General features: G+C 48.6%; 1 protein-coding gene across 1 annotated transcript; it reads left to right on the top strand.

The window, feature by feature from the left end:
- The first annotated feature begins 441 nt into the window (after positions 1-441).
- On the top strand, positions 442-9,629 carry CENPM (centromere protein M). The gene is made up of 6 exons (XM_038756555.1): positions 442-512; positions 1,669-1,748; positions 2,522-2,620; positions 4,132-4,211; positions 4,685-4,776; positions 8,709-9,629. The coding sequence occupies exons 1-6, from the start codon at positions 450-452 to the stop codon at positions 8,847-8,849; spliced, it is 555 nt and encodes a 184-aa protein (XP_038612483.1). The 5' UTR covers positions 442-449; the 3' UTR covers positions 8,850-9,629.
- The last annotated feature ends 13,419 nt before the right edge of the window (positions 9,630-23,048 follow it).

The following is a 23,048-nucleotide window of genomic DNA, read 5'->3' as shown; positions in this document are numbered from 1 at the left end:
CCACGGGGGGCTCACAGTCTTCATCCCCATTTTGCAGATGAGGTAACTGAGGCCCAGAGAAGTGAAGTGACTTGCCCAAAGTCACACAGCTGACAAGTGGTGGAGCCGGGATTTGAACCCATGACCTCGGACTCCAAAGCCCGGGCTCTTTCCACTGAGCCACGCTGCTTCACTTAGAACAGTGCTTGGCACATAGTAAGCGCTTAATAAATGCCATTATTATTATTATTATCCTTTACTTCTTCCCCCTCCTTCTTCTTCTTCTCCGCCCCCCGCCCAGTGGCGGTCCCTTTAAGAGGAGCCCCCTGAACCCCGCCCCCTGGATGACGACATCTGAGGGCGGAAGAAGCCGCCCCGCGCCTTCAGCCCTTTCCTCTACGGAAGTGACGTAATCGCGCCCGTTGGCCTGGAGGGCGCGCGCGCGGCCCCCGGCGGCGAGAGCGAGAACGATGGCGGCGGCTGTGCTGCGCGCGCTCGACAAGCTGCCCCTGCCCAACATGGCCGCCATCTTGGTAGGTCAAGCATGGGGAGCCCCTTCCTCTTCCTCTCCCTCCTCCCACAGAGAAGGACTGAGGCTCAGTGGAAAGAGCAGGAGCTTGGGAGACAGAGGTCATGAGTTCAAACATATTTATTACTCTATTTATTTATTTATTTATTTATTTTACTTGTACTTGATTCCCAGACTGAGCCTCCCTCCTTCCTGTCCCCCTCTCCATCCTCCCCACCTTACCTCCTTCCCTTCTCCTCAGCACCTGTATATATGTTTGTACATATTTATTACTCTATTTATTTTACTTGTACATACCTATTCTATTTATTTTATTTTATTTTATTTTGTTAGTCTGTTTGGTTTTGTTCTCTGTCTCCCCCTTTTAGACTGTGAGCCCACTGTTGGGTAGGGACTGTCTCTAGATGTTGCCAGCTTGTACTTCCCAAGCGCTTAGTACAGTGCTCTGCACACAGTAAGCGCTCAATAAATACGATTGATTGATTGATCTCTATTTATTTTGTTAGTATGTTTGGTTTTGTTGTCTGTCTCCCCCTTTTGGATTGTGAGCCCACTGTTGGGTAGGGACTGTCTCCATATGTTGCCGACTTGGACTTCCCAAGCGCTTAGTACAGTGCTCTGCACACAGTAAGTGCTCAGTAAATGCGATTGATTGATTGCCACTTGTCACCTGGGTGACTTTGGGCAAGTCACTTCTCTGGGCCTCAGTTCCCTCATCTGTCAAATGGGGATGAAGACTGTGAGCCCCACGTGGGACAAGCTGATCACCTTGTAATCTCCCCAGCGCTTAGAACAGTGCTCTGCACATAGTAAGCGCTTAATAAATGCCATCATTATTATAAAAGCACTGAGGCTCAGTGGAAAGAGCCCGGGCTTGGGAGTCAGAGGTCATGGGTTCAAATCCCGGCTCTGCCACTTGTCAGCTGGGTGACTTTGGCCAAGTGCCTTCTCTGGGCCTCAGTTCCCTCATCTGTCAAATGGGGATGAAGACTGTGAGCCCCAGGGAGTTGAGAAAGTAGCTATAACTAATTAACACAAGTCAGTCCTTAATCACTACACATTAAAAAAAAAAAAAAAACGGGTGCTGAGGCGACCCATGGGGTTTTGTGACTGGAAGGGTGGGAAATGCAACTTTCCAAACTCGTTCTTTCTTTGGGCAGTTGGTTGGCACTGATGAAAAACAGCTGGAACAGCTAGCCGAGGCCATGCTGAAGGAGAGCAAGTCTTTCAAGATCCAGATGTAAGTAGCAGAGGAAGGAGGAACCGGAATTTCCCAAACTCATCTCTTTTCCTTCTCCGGGGCTGTGAAAGATGGGAGGGAGCCGGGGGAAGGGAGGGAGTTGGTGTGGGAGACCTTTTTCAATCCATCAGTCAGTGGTATTATGTGTACGGAGCTCGTTCATTCATTCGTATTTATGGAGCGTCTGCTGTGTGCAGAACACTGTACTGAGCGCTTGGGAGAATACAGCAATAAGCAGAAGGGTTCCCTGCCCACAACGAGTTTACAGTCTAGACGGGGAGACAGGCATTAATGTAAATAAATACATTACGGATAAGGACATAAGTGCTGTAAGTTAAGTGAGTGGTGAATAAAAGGAGCAAGTCAGGGCGATGCAGAATGGAGTGGGAAAAGAGAGTTTAGGGAAGGTGCAACAAATACCATTTAAAAAAAAAATCCAGGTAAGAGCCTGACTTTGCCTTACCGGACTGAGAAACAGCATAGCTCAATGGAAAGATCCCAGATCTGGGGGCCAGGAGGCCTGGGTTCTAATCCTGGCTCTGCTACCTGCCTGTCATGGGTGAATCACTTAACTTTCTGTTCCTCCGTGCCCTCATCTGTGAAATGGAGATGAAATGCCTATTTTGCCTCTCCCTTAGACTGTGAGACCCACAAGGGACAGGGCCTGTGTCTGGCCTGATTATCTTGTATTGACTTCAGTGCTTAGTATAGTGCCCAGCACATATAGTAGGCACTGAACACATACCATGGTTATGACTGTTACTGTTTTTTAGCCACTTGGCCCCATCGCTCCCTCTGCCCTCTGACACCTCGCATCTCCGGCCCCGAATCGACCTGATTGTCTTCCTGTTTAGCCTGCAGAGCAAGAAAAGGTAGGTGTCTCTGGGAGACAACTTGGGTGGGGGGGAAATGGGTAATTATCCAAGAGACCCTGGAATGCCGGGCCTGCTGCAGCTGGGATTAAAGAGAGTCTGGGGGTGCTAGGGGGTGGGCACTATAATAATTATAGTTTTTGTTAGGCACTTACTATGTGCCAAGCACTGTTCTAAATGTGGGACGGGAGCTGAGGACTCCTGGTTTTCCCAGGGGTGGCAGGCTGGAGAATAGAAGCTCCTCGTGGGCAGGGAATGTGTCTGTTGATTGTATTGTACACTCCCAAGAGCTTAATACAGTGCTGTGCACACAATAAACGCTCAAGAAATACGACAGAATGAATGGATAGGCTGTTAGCCGCAGCGGCTGTGCCCTGGCGCTTGGACGGTAAGGATTTCTTCTTGGTGCTGCCTCATCGCCTTGCCCTGCTCTGGGATCTGACGTTTGCCCTCTTTCCCCAAAAGGCCCTGGAAAAATGGGGATCCCCGGTTGGATGCCGAGGTCCCTGCTAACTTGTATCTACCCCAGCGTTTAGTACAGTGCTTGACATAGTAAGCGCTTAACAAATGCCATCATTATTATTACGTCTGCTGTCGGACGTTATACGGAGGGAGCTCGGGGCCTGGCAGAAAGGAGCCCCAGGCTGGGAATTCTAAGCCACGCGGCCTTGGGCGAGACGTTTAGCCTCTCGGACCTTGGGGAGCGATTTCAGTCAATCCTATTTATCGAGGCACAGAAAAGTGAAGTGACTTACCCCAGGCCAAATGGTAGGAAGAGGAAGAGAAGATGGAATCAGAAGGGACCTAGTGGAGAAGCCAAGGAACTGATCTGCTGGGAGATACAACCAGTCCCTACCCCCCAATCAATCAATCAATCAATGGTATTTATGGAATGCCTACTATGTGTATATATGTTTGTATGTATTTATTACTCTATTTATTTTACTTGTATATATTTATTCTATTTATTTTATTCTGTTAATATGTTTTGTTTTTTCTCTGTCTCCCCCTTCTAGACTGTGAGCCCATTGTTGGGTAGGGACCGTCTCTATATGTTGCCAACTTGGACTTCCCAAGCGCTTAGTACAGTGCTGTGCACACAGTAAGCGCTCAATAAATACAAATGAATGAATGAATGAGTGAGCTCTTACCGCGTACAGAGCACTGTACTAAGCGCTTGGAAAAGAACAGTGCAAAAGGGTTGGAATAATAGCTGCCTCTCCCCTACATCACAGAGGTGGATAAAATGGACCAATAACGGTATTATTAAAGATGCCCTCTCCTTTTGTGGCCGGCTGGCCTGCCCCGTGGCCTAGCGAAGCCCTTGGGGGTATAGCTGCCGCGCCCCACCTCCTCCGTCCAGGGATTTCTGTTGTTTTTCAGCGGATTTTGAGTTGGCCCAGCTGACTGTAGAAGGTCTCTGGCTAAGACGGCAGCGGGCATCTTAGAGCTTGGCTCCCGCGTCCCCGGGGAGAGGAGGAACCTCACCATCTGTCTGTCCATCTCTGCAGCTTCAGGAGCGTGGAGGCCTCGCTCGCTCACGTCGATGCCAGCTTCTTCCTTGGCAAAGTGTGCTTCCTGGCCACTGGAGGTATGTGCTAATCCGGGCACCCTCTGGCCTCTGCTTCCCAACCCCTCCTTGCCAAATGCCAGGTTGTTGGTGGATAAGGCCCGATCCCCTTTCAGTCGCGGGGGGTCCCAGGCCCACCCCAACCCGGGAGAGACGGGGATTTGGCCGAAGGGCGCGCGGTCGGGAGGAGGGCGGGGGATTCCTGGGGGTGTAGTCGAATCCCGGCTCCTCCACCTGTCCGCCGGGTGACCTTGGGCAAGTCATTCCCTTCTATGTGCCTCAGTTGCCTCATCTGGGGATTGAGACTGTGAGCCCCAAGTGGGGCAGGACAGCGCGACCAACCCGATTTGTTTGTATCCACCCCAGCGTTTAGTACAGTGCGCGGCACACTGTAAGCGCTTAACAAATACCATTATTATTACCGGCTATGCGTGGGCCCGGGGAGGGGAGGGGTCCAAACCAGAGTTCAGCCAGTTCCCTCTCCTGACCCCCAGCCGGAAGAGAAGACCGCTGCAGCGTCCACATGAGCACCGGCGAGAAGCTGGCCTTCACCTACAACAGCCCCCTCCTCTTCTGCAACCTGGAGGTGAGGGGCCTGAGGAAACAGGGGTGGGGCGAGGCTCCAATTCCTCACCGCCCCCCGGCTCCCTGCGGTAGCATCCATGGAGAAGCAGCGTGGCCTAGAGGAAAGAGCCCAGGCGTGGGAGCCAGAAGGACCTGGGTTCTAATCCCGGCTCCGCCACACCCCCGCTGGGTCACCTCACTTCTCTGGGCCTCAGTGGCCTCCTCTGGAAAATGGGGATTGAGTTGGAGTCAGGTGGGGCGGGGGCTGAGTCCAACCTCGTGGCTCAGTGGAAAGAGCCCGGGCTTTGGAGTCAGAGGTCATGGGTTCAAATCCCAGCTCCGCCAGCTGTCAGCTGGGTGACTTTGGGCAAGTCACTTCCCTTCTCTGGGCCTCAGTTACCTCATCTGGAAAATGGGGATTAAAACTGTGAGCCCCACCTTATAACCTCCCAGAACAGTGCTTTGCACATAGTAAGCGCTTAAATACCATCAACATCATCATTATTATTATTATTATTATTAACTCATATCTATCCCAGTGCTCGGAACAGAGCTCGACACATAGTGAGCACTTAATGAATACCGTCATTAATACTACGTCTGCTCTGTAACTTTGGGCAAGTCACTTCACTTCTCTGGGCCTCAGTTACCTCATCTGGAAAATGGGGATTAAAACTGTGAGCCCCCCTTCATAACCTCCCCAGCGCTTAGAACAGTGCTTTTGCACATAGTAAGCGCTTAACAAATACCATCATCATCATCATTATTATTATTAATATTAACTCTTATCTATCCCAGTGCTCGGAACAGAGCTCGACACATAGTGAGCACTTAACGAATACCGTCATTAATACTACGTCTGCTCTGTAACTTTGGGCAAGTCACTTCACTTCTCTGGGCCTCAGTTACCTCATCTGGAAAATGAGGATTAAAACTGTGAGCCCCCCCTTATAACCTCCCCAGCGCTTAGAACAGTGCTTTGCACATAGTAAGCGCTTAACAAACACCATCATCATCATCGTTATTATTATTATTATTAACTCATATCTATCCCAGTGCTCGGAACAGAGCTCGACACATAGTGAGCACTTAACGAATACCGTCATTAATACTACGTCTGCTCTGTAACTTTGGGCAAGTCCCTTCACTGTTCTGGGCCTCAGCTCATCTGGAAAATGGGGATTAAGAGTGGGAGCCCCATGTGGGACAGGGATTGGGTCCGACCTGATTAACTCGTATCGACCCCAACGCTCAGAACAGTGCTCGACACATAGTAAGCGCTTAACGGGTACTATTATTATTGCCATCATCATCAATATCACGGTCAGCCTGTCCACTCTCCCGACCTCCCTGGACCCCTCTATTAAGGGCAGGGCTGCTTCACAGGCTGGACTAATCGGGACCCATCCCATCTCTGCCGCTTGTCTTCTTTGTGACCTTGGGCAAGCCACTTAACTTCCCTGGGCCTCAGTTCCCTCAGCTGTAAAATGGGGATTGAGACGGTGAGCCCCAAGTGGGACAGCCCGATTACCTTGTATCTACCCCAGCACCCAGAACAGTGCTTGGCACATAGTAAGCGATTAACAAATACCAGAATAATTAATCAAGACCCTTGGGTCGTTACCCGCAAATTGGGGGTGGAGCAACCAAGCCCTAAAGGGGATGGCTGGGGCCGCAGGGTGGCAGGACAGGAGGCCGTTGGGGAAGCCTGGCTCCTTTTTTGTCATCATGGCATTTAGTCAGTACTTGCTGTTATTAATCATCATCAATCGTATTTATTGAGCGCTTACTATATGCAGAGCACTGTACTAAGCGCTTGGGAAGTACAGATTGGCAACATATAGAGACAGTCCCTACCCAACAGTGGGCTCACAGTCTAAAAATAATAATAATCAATCAATCAATCAATCGTATTTATTGAGCGCTTACTATGTGCAGAGCACTGTACTAAGCGCTTGGGAAGTACAAATTGGCATCACATAGAGACAGTCCCTACCCAACAGTGGGCTCACAGTCTAAAAGGGGGAGACAGAGAACAGAACCAAACATACCAACAAAATAAAATAAGTAGGATAGAAATGTACAAGTAAAATAAATAAATAAATAGATAAATAGAGTAATAAATATGTACAACCATATATACATATATACAGGTGCTGTGGGGAAGGGAAGGAGGTAAGACGGGAGGATGGAGAGGGGGACGAGGGGGAGAGGAAAGAAGGGGCTCAGTCTGGGAAGGCCTCCTTATTAATAATAATAATGTTGGCATTTGTTAAGCGCTTACTATGTGCAAAGCACTGTTCTGAGCGCTGGGGGGGGATAAAAAGTGATCAGGTTGTCCCATGTGGGGTTCACAGTCTTAATCCCCATTTTACAGATGAGGTAACTGAGGCTCAGAGAAGTTAAGTGGCTTGCCCAAGATCACACAGCAGACATGTGGGGGAGCTGGGATTCGAACCCATGACCTCTGACTCCAAAGCCCGTGCTCTTTCCACTGAGCCACGCTGCTCCTCTAATAGATTGGATTAGATCTAATCCAATCTATTGATTACTTACTGTGTGCAGAGCACTGCGCTAAGCTCTTGGGAGACACGTCGGTACACGCGTTCCCTGCCCACAAGCTCAGTCTGCTCCACACTTAGCTCGGCCGGGCACCGGAATAGTTACAAGATCATCAGACCAGCCCCTGCTCCTCCCAGGGCCCGTGAGCTAAGGGATTTTTCTCGGCAATCCAGGGTGTCAGTCCAGCGTATTTATTGAGCGCTTACTGTGTGCAGAGCACTGTACTAAGCGCTTGGGAGAGATTGTAAGTTCCCTCTAGGCTGTAAATTCATTGTGGGCAGAGAATGGGTCTGTTTATTGCTGTATTTTACTCTCCCAAACGCTCAGTACAGGGCTCTGTACACAGTAAGTGCTCAATAAATATGAATGAATGAGTATAACAATATAACAGACGCATTCCCTGCCCGCAACAAGCTTACCGTCTAGGATCGTGGACTCGGGGTAACACCCCAACTGTCCCCCACTTGTAATTCGGGAGCTCCTCTGCCCCTGCTCTCCCACTGAGCGAGGAGTAAGGAAGAGCTACAGCAGCGCGGGATTTGGGGGGAAGCCCAGTCAGCTCCCCAATCCCTGGGCTCTAGTCTGGCCCAGGGTCGGAAAAAGCTGATCTAGAGTCAGAAGGGCCTGGGTTCTAATCCCTGCTCTGCCGCTTGTCTGCTTTGGGCAAGTCACTTCGCTTCTCCGTGCCTCAGTTACCTCCTCGGTACAATGGGGAGTAAGTTTGTGAGCCCATGCAGGACGGGGACTCTGTCCAACCTGACTTGCTCCTATCAGTGCCTGGCACATAGTAAGCGCTTAACAAATGCCACAATCATCATCATCATCATCATCATAACGACACCTAACATTGTCACAATTCATTCATTCAATCGTATTTCTTGAGCGCTTACTGTGTGCAGAGCACTGTACTAAGCGCTTGGGAAGTACAGTTTGGCAACATATAGAGACGGTCCCTACCCAACAGCAGGCTCACAGTCTAAAAGGGGGAGATAGACAACAAAACAAAACATATTAACAAAATAAAATAAATAGAATAAATATGTACAAGTAAAATAAATAGAGTAATAAATATATACAAACATATATACAGGTGCTGTGGGGAGGGGGAGAGGGGGAGGAGGGGGAGATGAAGGTGGGGGCTCAGTCTGGGAAGGCCTCCTGGAAGAGGTGAGCTCTCAGTAGGGCTTTGAAGGGAGGAAGAGAGCGAGCTTGGCGGCTGGTGGCGGGAGTCAGCAACAGCCTTACCCCGTGTGACTGCGTCCCAGAGGCCTTTCTGTCCTGCTTTAAGGAACAAAATTTGAGGCTTGGAGTCCAGCAGGCAGGCCTCGGGCCAGCCCCCCTCCTCCCTAGCCCGGCCCAACACCCCCCCCTTCCCCACCTTCTCTCTTCCAGAGCTCCGGCGAGTGCGCGGTGACGGCCCAGCGTCTGCTCCGCATGCTGCAGGTGTCCGCGGGCTTCGTGCCGGGGGTGTCCACCCTGAGCCTGACCTCCATGCTGAAGAGGACCGGCAGCGCCTCGTGGGAGGAGTGGTGAGGGGGCCGCGCCCCCCGCCCCGGGCCCCAGATGCAGGGAAGGGGGTCCCAGCTGATTCTGGGGGTGGGGAGCGCCGCCGCACACACCTGGGTCTGTCTGTGAGAGCTCTCGGGCCCTCCGTCCAACCCGCGGAAGGTCACTGTGAAGGAGATGGATGCGCTGGGAGTTGGAAGGGGCGTCATCCTGGGAGACTTGGGAGCTGGTCGTTGTCGTTCCTTCCTGTCAAAGAGGAAGGGGAGCTAGTGCCCAGGTAGGAAACCTCCCTCCTGCCTGCCCAGGAGACCTCTGAGCCACCGAGTCTGCCAAGAGCTGGGCCCGGAGCCCCGAGAGGGCAGCCCCTTCTTGGCCCCGCATTTCTGGCAGCCTCCAGTCTCCCTCGGTGGGGCAATAACTCCCTCTGTGAGCCGATGACGCCGGAGGCCCCAACCCGCCAGGTTGTGTCCTGCGAGAACCGGTGGTACAACGCGGCCGGCCCGGGGGAGAGCCCCCCGCCTGTCCCGAGTGCCAGGGGCGGCCTCCGTCAGCCACCCTCGCCACCCTTCCTCTGCCGCTCCCCAACACGTCTCCGCAGGCCAAAGAACCCCAAGCCCCCCACCCTGGAAGGGGCGGGAGTGGAGAGGGGCTCGGCGGGCAGCAGGTGCCACCAAGGAGTGGATGCCCGGGTTGGGGGGTGAGGGAGCCTCCAGGAACTCCAGACCATTTGTGCTCAGACTCCCACCTGCGGATCCCCGCGTAGGCCACCGACGGGCTCCGTAATAAAGTTGGCCTCAAGCCGAACCGTCTCCCCGTGTGCTCTCTCCGGGTAGGGCTCGGGGCGGGCGGCCTTTTGGGAGCAGCCATGGAAGTTGGGGATAGAGCACGGCAGCCCCCTTCTCAATCACTTGTACTTCCCAAGTGCTTAGTACAGTGCTCTGCACACAGTAAGCGCTCAATAAATACGATTGATGATGTAAGCGCTTGGGAAGTACAAGTTGGCAACATATAGAGACAGTCCCTACCCAGCAGTGGGCTCACAGTCTAAAAGTGGGCTCACAGTCTAGAGAAGCAGCGTGGCTCAGTGGAAAGAGCCCGGGCTTTGGAGTCAGAGGTCACGGGTTCAAATCCCGGCTCCGCCAACTGTCAGCTGTGTGGCTTTGGGCAAGTCACTTTGATTCTCTGGGCCTCAGTTCCCTTATCTGGAAAATGGGGATGAAGACTGTGAGCCCCCCATGGGACAACCTGATCACCTTGTAACCTCCTCAGCGCTTAGAACAGTTTTTTGCACATAGTAAGTGCTTAATAAATGCCATCATTATCATCATCATCATTATTATTGTTATTCTGGGAGCAGGTAGAAAAACAGTTACCACTGGAAATATGACAGGCATCTGTCAATCAGTGGTGCAGTGCAACAGTACTAAGCATTGAGGAGAGCGTAATAGTGACTTTGGGCAAGTCACTTCACTTCTCCGTGCCTCCTCATCTGTAAAATGGGGATGAAGACTGTGAGCCCCCTGTGGGACAACTTGATCACCTTGTAACCTCCCCAGCACTTAGGACAGTGCTTTGCACATAGTAAGCGCTTAATAAATGCTATTATTATTATTATTATTTTCTGGGCCTCAGTGACCTCATCTGTAAAAAACAGATTTTTTTTATGGCATTTATTAAGACCTTACTATGTGCAAAGCACTGTTCTAAGCACTGGGGAGGTTACAAGGTGATCAGGTTGTCCCACATGGGACTCACAGTCTTAATCCCCATTTTCCAGATGAGGTAACTGAGGTCCAGAGAAGTAAAGTGACTTGCCCAAAGTCACACAGCTGACAAGTGGCGGAGCCGGGATTTGAACCGACGACCTCTGACTCCAAAGCCGGGGCTCTTTCCACTGAGCCACGCTGCTTCCTCATTAATCAATCAATCAATTGTATTTATTGAGCGCTTACTGTGTGCAAAGCACTGTACTAAGCACTTGGGAAGTCCAAGTTGGCAACATATAGAGACGGTCCCTACCCAACAATCAATCAATCAATCAATCATATTTATTGAGCGCTTACTGTGTGCAGAGCACTGTACTAAGTGCTTGGGAAGTCCAAGTCGGCAACATATAGAGAAAGTCCCTACCCAACAGCGGGCTCACAGTCTAAAAGGGGGAGACAGAGAACAAAACCAAACATATTAAGAAAATAAAATAAATAGAATAGGTATGTACAAGTAAAATAAATAAATAGAGTAATAAATACGTAGAAACATATACAGGTTCTACAAGTAAAATAAATAGAGTAATAAATATGTAGAAACATATATACAGGTTCTACAAGTAAAATAAATAAATAGAGTAATAAATATGTAGAAACATATATACAGGTTCTACAAGTAAAATAAATAAATAAATAGAGTAATAAATATGTAGAAACATATATACAGGTGCTGTGGGGAAGGGAAGGAGGTAAGGAGAGGGGGAGATTAAGAGTGGGAGCCCCCAGCTGAGACAGAGACTGTGTCTGAACTGATTAGCTTGTATCTACCAGAGCGCTTAGAACAGTGTTTGGCACATAAGCGCTTAACAAGTACCATTATTCATTATTATTATTATTATAGTCTATAATATATAATATTATAATATAATATATAATATAATAGTCTATAATAGTCTTTCCACCGAGCCACGCTGCTTCTCAGCGGTTAGTACAGTGCCCGGCACGTAGTAAGTGCTTAAGAAAGACTATTAATTATTACTATTATTGTTTTTACAGTGCTCTGCACACAGCCCCACGTTGGGCCAACCTATCTTGTATCTCCCCCAGCGCTTAGAACAGTGCTTGGCACATAGCAAGCACTTAAATACAATAATGATCATAATACAGTATTAATAATAATAACAACAATAATAATTATTATTATAATTATAATTATTATTATTCAGGTTGTCAGGTGATCAGGTTGTCCCTTGGGGGGCTCACAATCTTCATCCCCATTTCACAGATGAGGGAACTAAGGCACAGAAAAGTTAAGTGACTTGCCCAAATTCACACAGCTGACAATTGGCAGAGCTGGGATTTGAACCCATGACCTCTGACTCCAAAGCCCGGGCTTTTTCCACAGAGCCATGGTATTCGTTGAGCGCTTAGTATGTGCCAAGCACTGTTCTAAGCGCTGGGGTGGATACAAGGTAATCAGGTTGTCCCACGTGGAGCTCACAGTCTCAATCCCCATTTTACAGAGGAGGGAACTGAGGCACAGAGAAGTTAAGTGACTTGCTCAAGGTCACCCAGCAGACAAGTGGCTATTGTTCTACTACACTCTCCCAAGTTCCAAGTGCTTAGTACAGTGCTCCGCATTCAATAAGTGCTCAATAAATATGCTAGAATGAATAAATGAACATCTCAGGGAGGGGAAATAAAGTTGACTACACTCTCCCAAGTTCCAAGTGCTTAGTACAGTGCTCTGCATTCAATAAGTGCTCAATAAATATGCTAGAATAAATAAATGAACATCTCAGGGAGGGGAAATAAAATTGACACTCCTCTCCATTCCATCCCAAGGCCCTACTGAGAGCTCATCTCCTCCAGGAGGCCTTCCCAGACTGAGCCCCCTCTTTCCTCTCCCCCTCGTCCCCCTCTCCATCCCCCCCATCTTACCTCCTTCCCTTCCCCACAGCACCTGTATATATGTATATATGTTTGTACATATTTATTACTCTATTTATTTATTTATTTTACTTGTACATATCTATTCTATTTATTTTATTTTGTTAATATGTTCTGTTTTGTTCTCTGTCTGCCCCTTCTGGACTGTGAGCCCACTGTTGGGTAGGGACTGTCTCTATATGTTGCCAACTTGTACTTCCCAAGCGCTTAGTACAGTGCTCTGCACACAGTAAGCGCTCAATAAATACGATTGATTGATTGATTGATTAATAATAATAATAATAATAATAATAATAATAATAATAATAATAATAATAATAATAATAATAATAAAAGAGCTTCAGTGATGTGATGTGGATTTTGCCACAAGATGGCACCCAGACTTTGGCCCAGGCCTTCAGTAGCAGCTGCAGCTACAACGCCCATCGCTCAGTTCCGGACCCCAACGCTCGCCGCCCCCGCGCCGGACAAAACCCACCCAGCTGCACGACCTGCAGCCCGGATGCAGGGGAATGCCCCGGAATAATGATGGCATTTATTAAGCGCTTACTGTGTGCAAAGCACTGTACTAAGCCCCATGTGGCCGCACCCGGGGGCGAGGGGGGAAAACCCTTGAAGAAGCCAAAAACGTCATCTTGGAGGATCCCTGGGGTGCCGGGCCTGGCACTCCTCCCAATTGTATTTATTATTATTATTATTATTATTATTATTGTTAATAATAATAATGTTGGCATTTATTAAGCGCTTACTGTGTGCAAAGCACTGTACTAAGCCCCATGTGGCCGCACCCGGGGGCGAGGGGGGAAAACCCTTGAAGAAGCCAAAAACGTCATCTTGGAGGATCCCTGGGGTGCCGGGCCTGGCACTCCTCCCAATTGTATTTATTATTATTATTATTATTATTATTATTAATAATAATAATAATGATGGCATTTATTAAGCGCTAACTGTGTGCGAAGCACTGTACTAAGCCCCATGTGGCTGCACCCGGGGGCGAGGGGGGAAAACCCTTGAAGAAGCCAAAAACGTCATCTTGGAGGATTCCAGGGGTGCCCGGCCTGGCACTCCTCCCAATTGTATTTATTATTATTATTATTATTATTATTATTATTATTATTATTACTAATAATAATAATAATAATGGCATTTATTAAGCGCTAACTGTGTGCAAAGCACTGTACTAAGCCCCATGTGGCCGCACCCGGGGGCGAGGGGGGAAAACCCTTGAAGGAGCCAAAAACGTCATCTTGGAGGATTCCTGGGGTGCCCGGCTTGGCACTCCCAATTGTAATTATTATTAATAATAATAATGATGGCATTTATTAAGGGCTTACTATGTGCAAAGCACCGTTCTAAGCGCTGGGGGGGGATACAAGGTGATCAGGTTGTCCCACGTGGGGCTCACAGTATTAATCCCCATTTTACATCATCCTCAATCGTATTTATTGAGCGCTTACTGTGTGCAGAGCACCGGACTAAGCGCTTGGGAAGTACAAGTTGGCAACATATAGAGACAGTCCCTACCCAACAGCGGGCTCACAGTCTAAAAGTTGAGGGAACTGAGGCCCAGAGAAGTGAAGTGACTTGCCCAAAGTCACACAGCTGACAAGTGGCGGAGCCAGGATTTGAACCCATGACCTCTGACTCCAAAGCCCGGGCTCTTTCCTCTGAGCTACGCTGCTTCTCTATTATTCTCTTCTCTATTATTATTATTAGCAGCGTGGAAGCAGCGTGGCCTAGTGGAAAGAGCCTGGGCTTTGGAGTCCGAGGTCATGGGTTCAAATCCCGGCTCTGCCAATTGTCAGCTGTGTGACTTTGGGCAAGTCACTTAACTTCTCTGTGCCTCAGTACCTCATCTATAAAATGGGGGTTAATAACTGTGAACCCCGTGTGGGTCAACCTGATTACCTTGTATCTGCCCCAGCGCTTAGAACAGTGCTTGGCACATAGTAAGCGCTTAACAAATTAAACTACTATTATTATTATTAGTAGTAGTAGTAGTAATAGTAATAGTAGTAGTAGTAGTAGTATTGAGAAGCAGCGTGGCTTAGTGGAAAGAGCACAGGCTTTGGAGTCAGAGGTCATAGGTTCAAATCCCGGCTCTGCCAACTGTCAGCTGGGTGACTTTGGGCAAGTCACTTCACTTCTCTGGGCCTCAGTTACCTCATCTGGAAAATGGTGATTAAGACTGTGAACCCCCCGTGGGACAAACTGATCACCTTATAAAACCTCCCCAGCGCTTAGAACAGTGCTTTGCACATAGTGAGCGCTTAATAAATGCCATTATTATTATTATTATAGTAGTAGTATTGAGAAGCAGCGTGGCTCAGTGGAAAGAGCACAGGCTTTGGAGTCAGAGGTCATGGGTTCAAATCCCGGCTCTGCCAATTGTCAGCTGTGTGACTTTGGGCGAGTCACTTCACTTCCCTGTGCCTCAGTTACCTCATCTGTAAAATGGTGATTAAGACTGTGCGCCCCCCCCCCCCCCCCCACCGTGGGCTGGTCACCTTGTAACCTCCGCAGCGCTTAGAACAGTGCATTGTACATAGTAAGTGCTTAATAAATGCCATCATTATTATTAGTAATCATCATCATCATATTTATTAAGCACTTATTGTGTGCAAGGCACTCTACTAAGTACTTGGGAGAGTACAATATAACATCAAACACGTTCCCTGCCCAGAAGGAGCACACAGTCTAGAGGATTTGTTGAGTGCTTGTGCAAAGCACTGTACTAAGCACTTAAGGGGCCAGTCCTGAGCCCCTGGTGGAAATGGCAGATGAGGAATCTGGGAAACCCAGGTGGAAGGTCCTTAGGGCCGTTTTCCTCCACCAAGACTGGTAGGAAGGAGGTCATGGGTTCAAATCCCAGCTCCGCCACTTGTCAGTTGGGGGACTTCGGGCAAGTCACTTCACTTCTCTGGGCCTCAGTTCCCTCATCTGTAAAATGGGCAGAGTGGGCCTCAGGCATTGGGCCTGGGGGGATCCTTCCCCATTTTCCCTACTGAGAGCTCACCTCCTCCAGGAGGCCTTCCCACACTCAGCCCCCTCCTTCCTCTCCCCTCCTCCCCATCCCCTCCTTATCTCCTTCCCCTCCCCACAGCACCTGTATATATGTATATATATTTGTACGTATTTATTACTCTATTTTATTTGTACATATTTATTCTATTTATTTTATTTTGTTAATATCATCATCAATCGTATTTATTGAGCGCTTACTATGTGCAGAGCACTGTACTAAGCGCTTATTGTGTTAGTATGTTTTCTTTTGTTCTCCGTCTCCCCCTTCTAGACTGTGAGCCCGCTGTTGGGTAGGGGCCGTCTTTATCTGTTGCCAACTTGGACTTCCCAAGCGCTTAGTGCAGTGCTCTGCACACAGTAAGCGCTCAACAAAAACGATTGAATGAATGAATGAATGAATGAAATGGGGATTAAGACTGGGAGCCCCACGTGGGACAACCTGATCACCTTGTATCCCCCCCCCAGCGCTTAGAACGGTGCTTTGCACATAGTAAGCGCTATCGCCGTCTTCATAATAATAATAATAATAATAATAATAATAGCATTTATTAAGCGCTTACTATGTGCAAAGCACTGTTCTAAGCGCTGGGGAGGTTACAAGGTGATCCCCCCCGTCTTACCTCCTTCCCTTCCCCACAGCACCTGTATATATGCATGTATGTTTGTACATATTTATTACTCTATTTATTTATTTTACTTGTACATAGCTATTCTATTTATTTTAGTTTGTTAGTACGTTTGGTTTTGTTCTCTGTCTCCCCCCTTTTAGACTGTGAGCCCACTGCTGGGTAGGGACTGTCTCTATATGTTGCCAATTTGTACTTCCCAAGCGCTTAGTACAGTGCTCTGCACACAGTAAGCGCTCAATAAACACGATTGATGATGATGATGATAATAAATGCCATTATTATTATTATTATTATTATTATTAATTGCACAATTGCACAATTGAATGAATGAGCCCAGCCCCACAGCACTTATGAACATGTCTGTCATTCATTTATTTCTGCTATTATTATTATTATTTATAATAATAATAATGAAAACAACAACAACAACAATAATAATAATAATAATAATAATAATAAATACAATTGGGAGTGCCAACTCCGGGTCAGGAGAGCCCGGATAGCACCCACCCAAGGAGAGTTGGCACCTCGTGGCCTCTGGGCCCCGCCTGCCCCATGCCACCCTGCATCCAGGTGTGCCAACAATCATTTTGAAAGATGCAAAATGATGGTGGCAGGAAGGAGACCACAGGGTGGGACCTGGGGCTGAGGGGAAGAGCAACAACTGAACGCCCCCGAGAAAGGTCGAAAGAACAAGGAGGAGTTGAGCGAGGCTGTCTAGCTGGCTGGTGGCCCACCCAGCGGGGCCCTGCCCAGCCCAGCTGGGCTCCCCGTCACCAGCCCACAAAGGGAAAGTGGCATTTCCAGGCCCGGGGGCAGCCCCAGGGGTGTCTCACCCAGTCCCAGCCCTCGGCCATCCATCTCCCTCAGTTACCTCACCTGTAAAATGGGAATTAAGCCTGTGAGCCCCATGGGGAACAGGGACTGTATCCGACCCAATTTTTTTTGTATAATAATAATGGCATTTGTAAAGCGCTGACTATGTGAAAGCACTGTTCTAAACGCTGGGGGATACAAGGTGATCAGGTTGTCCCACGTGGGGCTCACAGTCTTTTACAGATGAAGCAACTGAGGCTCAGAGAAGTGAAGTGACTTGCCCAAGGTCACACAGCAGACATGTGGTGGAGCCGGGATTAGAACCCATGCCCTCTGACTCCCAAACCCGCGGTCTTTCCACTGAGCCACGCTGCTTCTCAGTGGTTAGTACAGTGCCTGGCACGTAGTAAGTGCTTAAGAAAGACAGAGGTCAGGGGTTCAAATCCCAGCTCTGCCACTTGTCATTTGTGTGACTTTGGGCAAGTCACTTAACTTCTCTGTGCCTCAGTTCCCTCATCTGTAAAATGGGGATTGAGACTGTGAGTCCCCCGTGGGACAACCTGATCTCCTTGTAACCTACCCAGCGCTCAGAACAGTGCTTTGCACATAGTAAGTGCTTAATAAATGACATCATTATTATTATTTTTACAGTGCTCTGCACACAGCCCCACGTTGGGACAACCTGACTATCTTTTATCTCCGCCAGTGCTTAGAACAGTGCTTGGCACATAGAAAGCACTTAAATACAATAATAACAATAATAATAATTATCATTGTTATTAATCATTCAATAAATACCATTGATTGATTGAGTGGTTGATAATAATAATAATAATAATGGCATTTATTAAGCGCTTACTATGTGCAAAGCACTGTTCTAAGCGCTGATAGTGTGACGGGGGCGGGGGGGAGACGGAAGACAAGAGACACACAAAGGAACAATCTGTTCAAAGCACCCTGGCAAAGAACACTTCTAAATGTGAGCTACAGACCTGGGCGTTTCGGAGTCCCGGCTAAACGTTGCCTGGCTGCAGAGGCTGGGGTGACCGGAGCAGCTGTATGTCAGGCAGGCAATCAGGGAAGACTCCCTGTAGGAGGAAGGCTTCGAGTCCCGCTGCCAAGGAATGAAGCAGTAAGGTGCTGGGACTAATCCAGGTGAGGACAGTGGGAAGGAGTGCCGAGGGTTGGGGGTTTCGGGGGGCTGGGCACGGAGGATTGAGAATGGCTGTTCGCTTGGGCCAATAAATTACTTATTTATTCACATTAATGTCTGTCTCCCCCTCCAGACTGTGCGCTCATCTTGGGCAGGGAACGTATCTGCTAATTCAGTTGTACTATGCTCTGCCAAGGGCTCAGTACAGTGCTCTGCGTCTAGTAAGCGCTCAATAAATACCATTGATTGATTGATTGAGAGCACAATCTGAGGGCCAAAGGGCCAGCTGGGTGGCGGCTAGAAGCCCCATGGCCTAACCAGGGCTCCACCCATTCATTCATTCATTCAATGGTATTTATTGAGCACTTACTCTGTGCAGAGCACTGTCCTAAGCACCTGGGTGAGTACAATATAACAGAAGAAGCAGACACGCTCCCTGCCCAAAACGAGCTCACAGTCTAGAGGGGGAGACGGACATTAACAGAAATAAATGAATGACAGATATGTTCATAAGTGCTGTGGGACTGGGCTCATTCATTCAATTGTGCTGAGCACTGTCCTAAGCACCTGGGAGAGTACAATATAACAGAAGTAGCAGACACGCTCCCTGCCCAAAACGAGCTCACAGTCTAGACGGGGAGACGGACGTTAACAGAAATAAATGAATGACAGATATGTTCATAAGTGCTGGCGGGCTGGGCTCATTCATTCAATTGTGCAGAGCACTGTCCTAAGCACGGAGCTGGGCTCATTCATTCAATTGTGCAGAGCACTGTCCAAAGCACCTGGGAGAGTACAATATAACAGAAGTAGCAGACGCTCCCTGCCCCAAATGAGCTCACAGTCTAGAGGGAGAGACGGACATTAACAGAAATAAATGAATGACAGATATGTTCATAAGTGCTGTGGGACTGGGCTCATTCATTCAATTGTGCTGAGCACTGTCCTAAGCACCTGGGAGAGTACAATATAACAGAAGAAGCAGACACGCTCCCTGCCCCAAAACGAGCTCACAGTCTAGAGGGAGAGATGGACATTAACAGAAATAAATGAATGACAGATATGTTCTTAAGTGCTGTGGGGCTGGGCTCATTCGTTCAATTGTGCAGAGCACTGTCCTAAGCACCTGGGAGAGTACAATATAACAGAAGTAGCAGACATGTTCCCTGCCCAAAACGAGCTCACAGTCTAGAGGGGGAGATGGATGTTAACAGAAATAAATGAATGACAGATATGTTCATAAGTGCTGTCGGGCTGGGCTCATTCATTCAATTGTGCAGAGCACTGTCCTAAGCACCTGGGAGAGTACAATATAACAGAAGTAGCAGACACACTCCCTGCCCCAAACGAGCTCACAGTCTAGAGGGGGAGACGGATGTTAAAAGAAATAAATGAATGACAGATATGTTCATAAGTGCTGTGGGACTGGGCTCATTCATTCAATTGTGCAGAGCACTGTCCTCAGCACCTGGGAGAGTACAATATAACAGAAGTAGCAGACACGCTCCCTGCCCCTAATGAGCTCACAGTCTAGAGGGGGAGATGGACGTTAACAGAAATAAATGAAGGACAGATATGTTCAGAAGTGCTGTGGGGCTGGGCTCATTCATTCAATTGTGCTGAGCACTGTCCTAAGCACCTGGGAGAGTACAATATAACAGAAGTAGCAGACACGTTCCCTGCCCAAAACGAGCTCATTGTCTAGAGGGGGAGATGGACATTAACAGAAATAAATGAATGACAGATACGTTCATAAGTGCTGTGGGGCTGGGCTCATTCATTCAGTCGTATTTATTAAGTGCTTCCCGGCCTGCCCAGGGTGGGGGTTACGAGACATTTACTGGAAGAGAATTTGGCTGACAGTGACGATCTGTGACCATCATCAGAGCAGCAAATTCCCCTCAGGTCCAGGCTTCCCCGAGGCCTGGATAGCTGCCAGCCCCAGGTCAGCGTGGTTAAATCTGACTTCTCTTACTTTTATCCTCAAAAATCTCCAGTGGCTACCAATCAATCTGCGCATCAGGCAGAAACTCCTCACCCTGGGCTTCAAGGCTGTCCATCCCCTCGCCCCCTCCTACCTCACCTCCCTTCTCTTCTTGTCAATCAATCAATCAATCAATCGTATTTATTGAGTGCTTACTATGTGCAGAGCACTGTACTAAGCGCTTGGGAAGTACAAATTGGCATCACATAGAGACAGTCCCTACCCAACAGTGGGCTCACAGTCTAAAAGGGGGAGACAGAGAACAGAACCAAACATACCAACAAAATAAAATAAGTAGGATAGAAATGTACAAGTAAAATAAATAAATAAATAAATAGAGTAATAAATATGTACAACCATATATACATATATACAGGTGCTGTGGGGAAGGGAAGGAGGTAAGACGGGGGGATGGAGAGGGGGGACGAGGGGGAGAGGAAAGAAGGGGCTCAGTCTGGGAAGGCCTCCTGGAGGAGGTGAGCTCTCAGCAGGGCCTTGAAGGGAGGAAGAGAGCTAGCTTGGCGGATGGGCAGAGGGATTGGGGGCATTCCGGGCCAGCCCAGCCCGCACCCTCCGCTCCTCCGCCACTAATCTCCTCACCGTTAGGCCTCGTTCTCGCCTGTCCCGCCATCGACCCCGGCCCACGTCCTCCCCCGGGCCTGGAATGCCCTGCTCCCTCTAACCATTCGCCAAGCTAGCTCTCTTCCTCCCTTCAAGGCCCTGCTGAGAGCTCACCTCCTCAGGAGGCCTTCCCAGACTGAGCCCCTTCCTTCCTCTCCCCCTCGTCCCCCTCTCCATCCCCCCATCTTACCTCCTTCCCTTCCCCACAGCACCTGTATATATGTATATATGTTTGTACATATTTATTACTCTATTTATTTATTTATTTTACTTGTACATAGCTATTTATTTTATTTTGTTAGTATGTTTGGTTTTGTTCTCTGTCTCCCCCTTTTAGACTGTGAGCCCACTGTTGGGTAGGGACTGTCTCTATATGTTGCCAATTTGTACTTCCCAAGCGCTTAGTACAGTGCTCTGCACATAGTAAGCGCTCAATAAATATGATTGAGGATGATGATGATGATGATGATCCACTGCTCCATCCCACCCCACTGACTCTCCTCAACCTGCACTCCCCCTCCTCTCTTGCCCAATCATGATCACTAGAACTGATGGAACCCCTGTGCCCTGATGCAGATCCAATGCCTCTTCAATCAATTAATCAATCAATCCTATTTACTGGGCACTTACTGTGTGCAGAGCACTGCACTAAAAATAAAAATAATAATAAAATAATAATGGCATTTGTTAAGCACTTACTATGTGCAGAGCACTGTTCTAAGCGCTGGGAGTGTACTGTGTTGGTAGTCATGTGTGCAAAGTACTGTAATAATAATAATAATGGTATTTGTTAAGTGCTTACTATGTGCTAAGTACTGTTCTAAGCACTGAGGTAGATACAAGGTTATCAGGCTGTCCCACTTGGGGCCCACAGTCTTAATCCCCATTTTACAGGTGAGGTAACAGGCACAGAGAAGTTAAGTAACTTGCCCAAAGTCACACAGCTGACAAGTGGCGGAGATGGGATTAGAACCCACAACTTCTGACTCCCAAACCTGTGCTCTTTCCACTAAGCCACGCTGCTTCTACTGTACTGAACATCTATTATGCACAGAACACTGCACCAAATGTCTCCTAATAATTATGATATTTGTTATATACTTACTATGTTCCAGGCACTGTACTAAGTGCTGGGATGGATACCAGCAAATCGGGTTGGACACAGTCCCTGTCCCACGTGGGGCTCACAGTCTCCATCCCCATTTTCCAGATGAGGGAACTGAGGCCCAGAGAAGTGAAGTGACTTGCCTAAGGTCACACAGCAGACATTGGCAGCGTGGCTCAGTGGAAAGAGCACGGGGTTTGGAGTCAGAGGTCAGGGGTTCAAATCCCGGCTCCGCCAATTGTCAGCTGTGTGACTTTGGGCAAGTCACTTCACTTCTCTGTGCCTCAGTTGCCTCATCTGTAAAATGGGGATTAAGACTGTGAGCCCCCCCGTGGGACAACCTGATCACCTTGTAACCTCCCCAGCGCTTAGAACAGTGCTTTCCACATAGTAAGTGCTTAATAAATGCCATCATTATTATTGGCAGAGCCGGGATAAGAAACCATGAACCGTATTCAGTGCACTGTACTGAGCAGTTGGGGGACGAAAAGAAGTAAAGGATGTCATCCCTCCCCTCAAGGAGCTTAAAATCGAATGGGGAAGACAAGCTGAAATAAATTGACGCATATCACATAGCTAACAATGTGACAATAGGCATAAAGAATAAACAAGTGGAGAAATCAATGAATAACAAACAACTCTGGTTCCTCCCCCTCTCTGGCTTCCTCCACATCCCTCCTACTCTTTGAGCGCCTCCCTCCACCCCCGACCCCCAGCCCCCTTGGCTCAAAACCCACTTCTCCTCTGCAGGCGCCTCCACCCCAGAGACACCCACGCTCCTTCCTGCAGTAGAATCACTGGACCATATTACAGCACCAAGTCAGCCCTGAGGCTGAGCCCAAGAGTGTCTAAGACAGAGACCTTTTTCCTGCCCCCCTAATCCCTCCTCTCCTCCCACCCCTGATCCATCAGGGGATGGAGAGAGGGTGAAGGAGGGAGGGAGAATCTCGGGGGAGAGAGGAGCAGGCCCGCCCCAATCCTCTCCTCCTGGAGAGGGCTGGAGGAGAGGGAAACTGAGGCCTGGAGAGGCTGGAGGAGAAGGGAGAAAGGGGGACCAGAGGCTGGAGGAGAATCAATCAATCAATCGATCGTGTTTATTGAGCGCTTACTGTGTGCGGAGCACTGTACTAAGCGCTTGGGAAGTCCAAGTTGGCAACATATGGAGACGGTCCCTACCCAACAGTGGGCTCACAGTCTAGAAGGGGGAGACAAAGAACAAAACCAAACAGATTAACAAA

This window comes from Tachyglossus aculeatus, chromosome 14 (assembly GCF_015852505.1).
Source record: "Tachyglossus aculeatus isolate mTacAcu1 chromosome 14, mTacAcu1.pri, whole genome shotgun sequence".
Taxonomy (NCBI): Eukaryota; Metazoa; Chordata; class Mammalia; order Monotremata; family Tachyglossidae; genus Tachyglossus; species Tachyglossus aculeatus.
The sequence above is the reverse complement of the archived record's forward strand: the minus strand, read 5'-3'. Positions and strand labels throughout refer to the sequence as shown.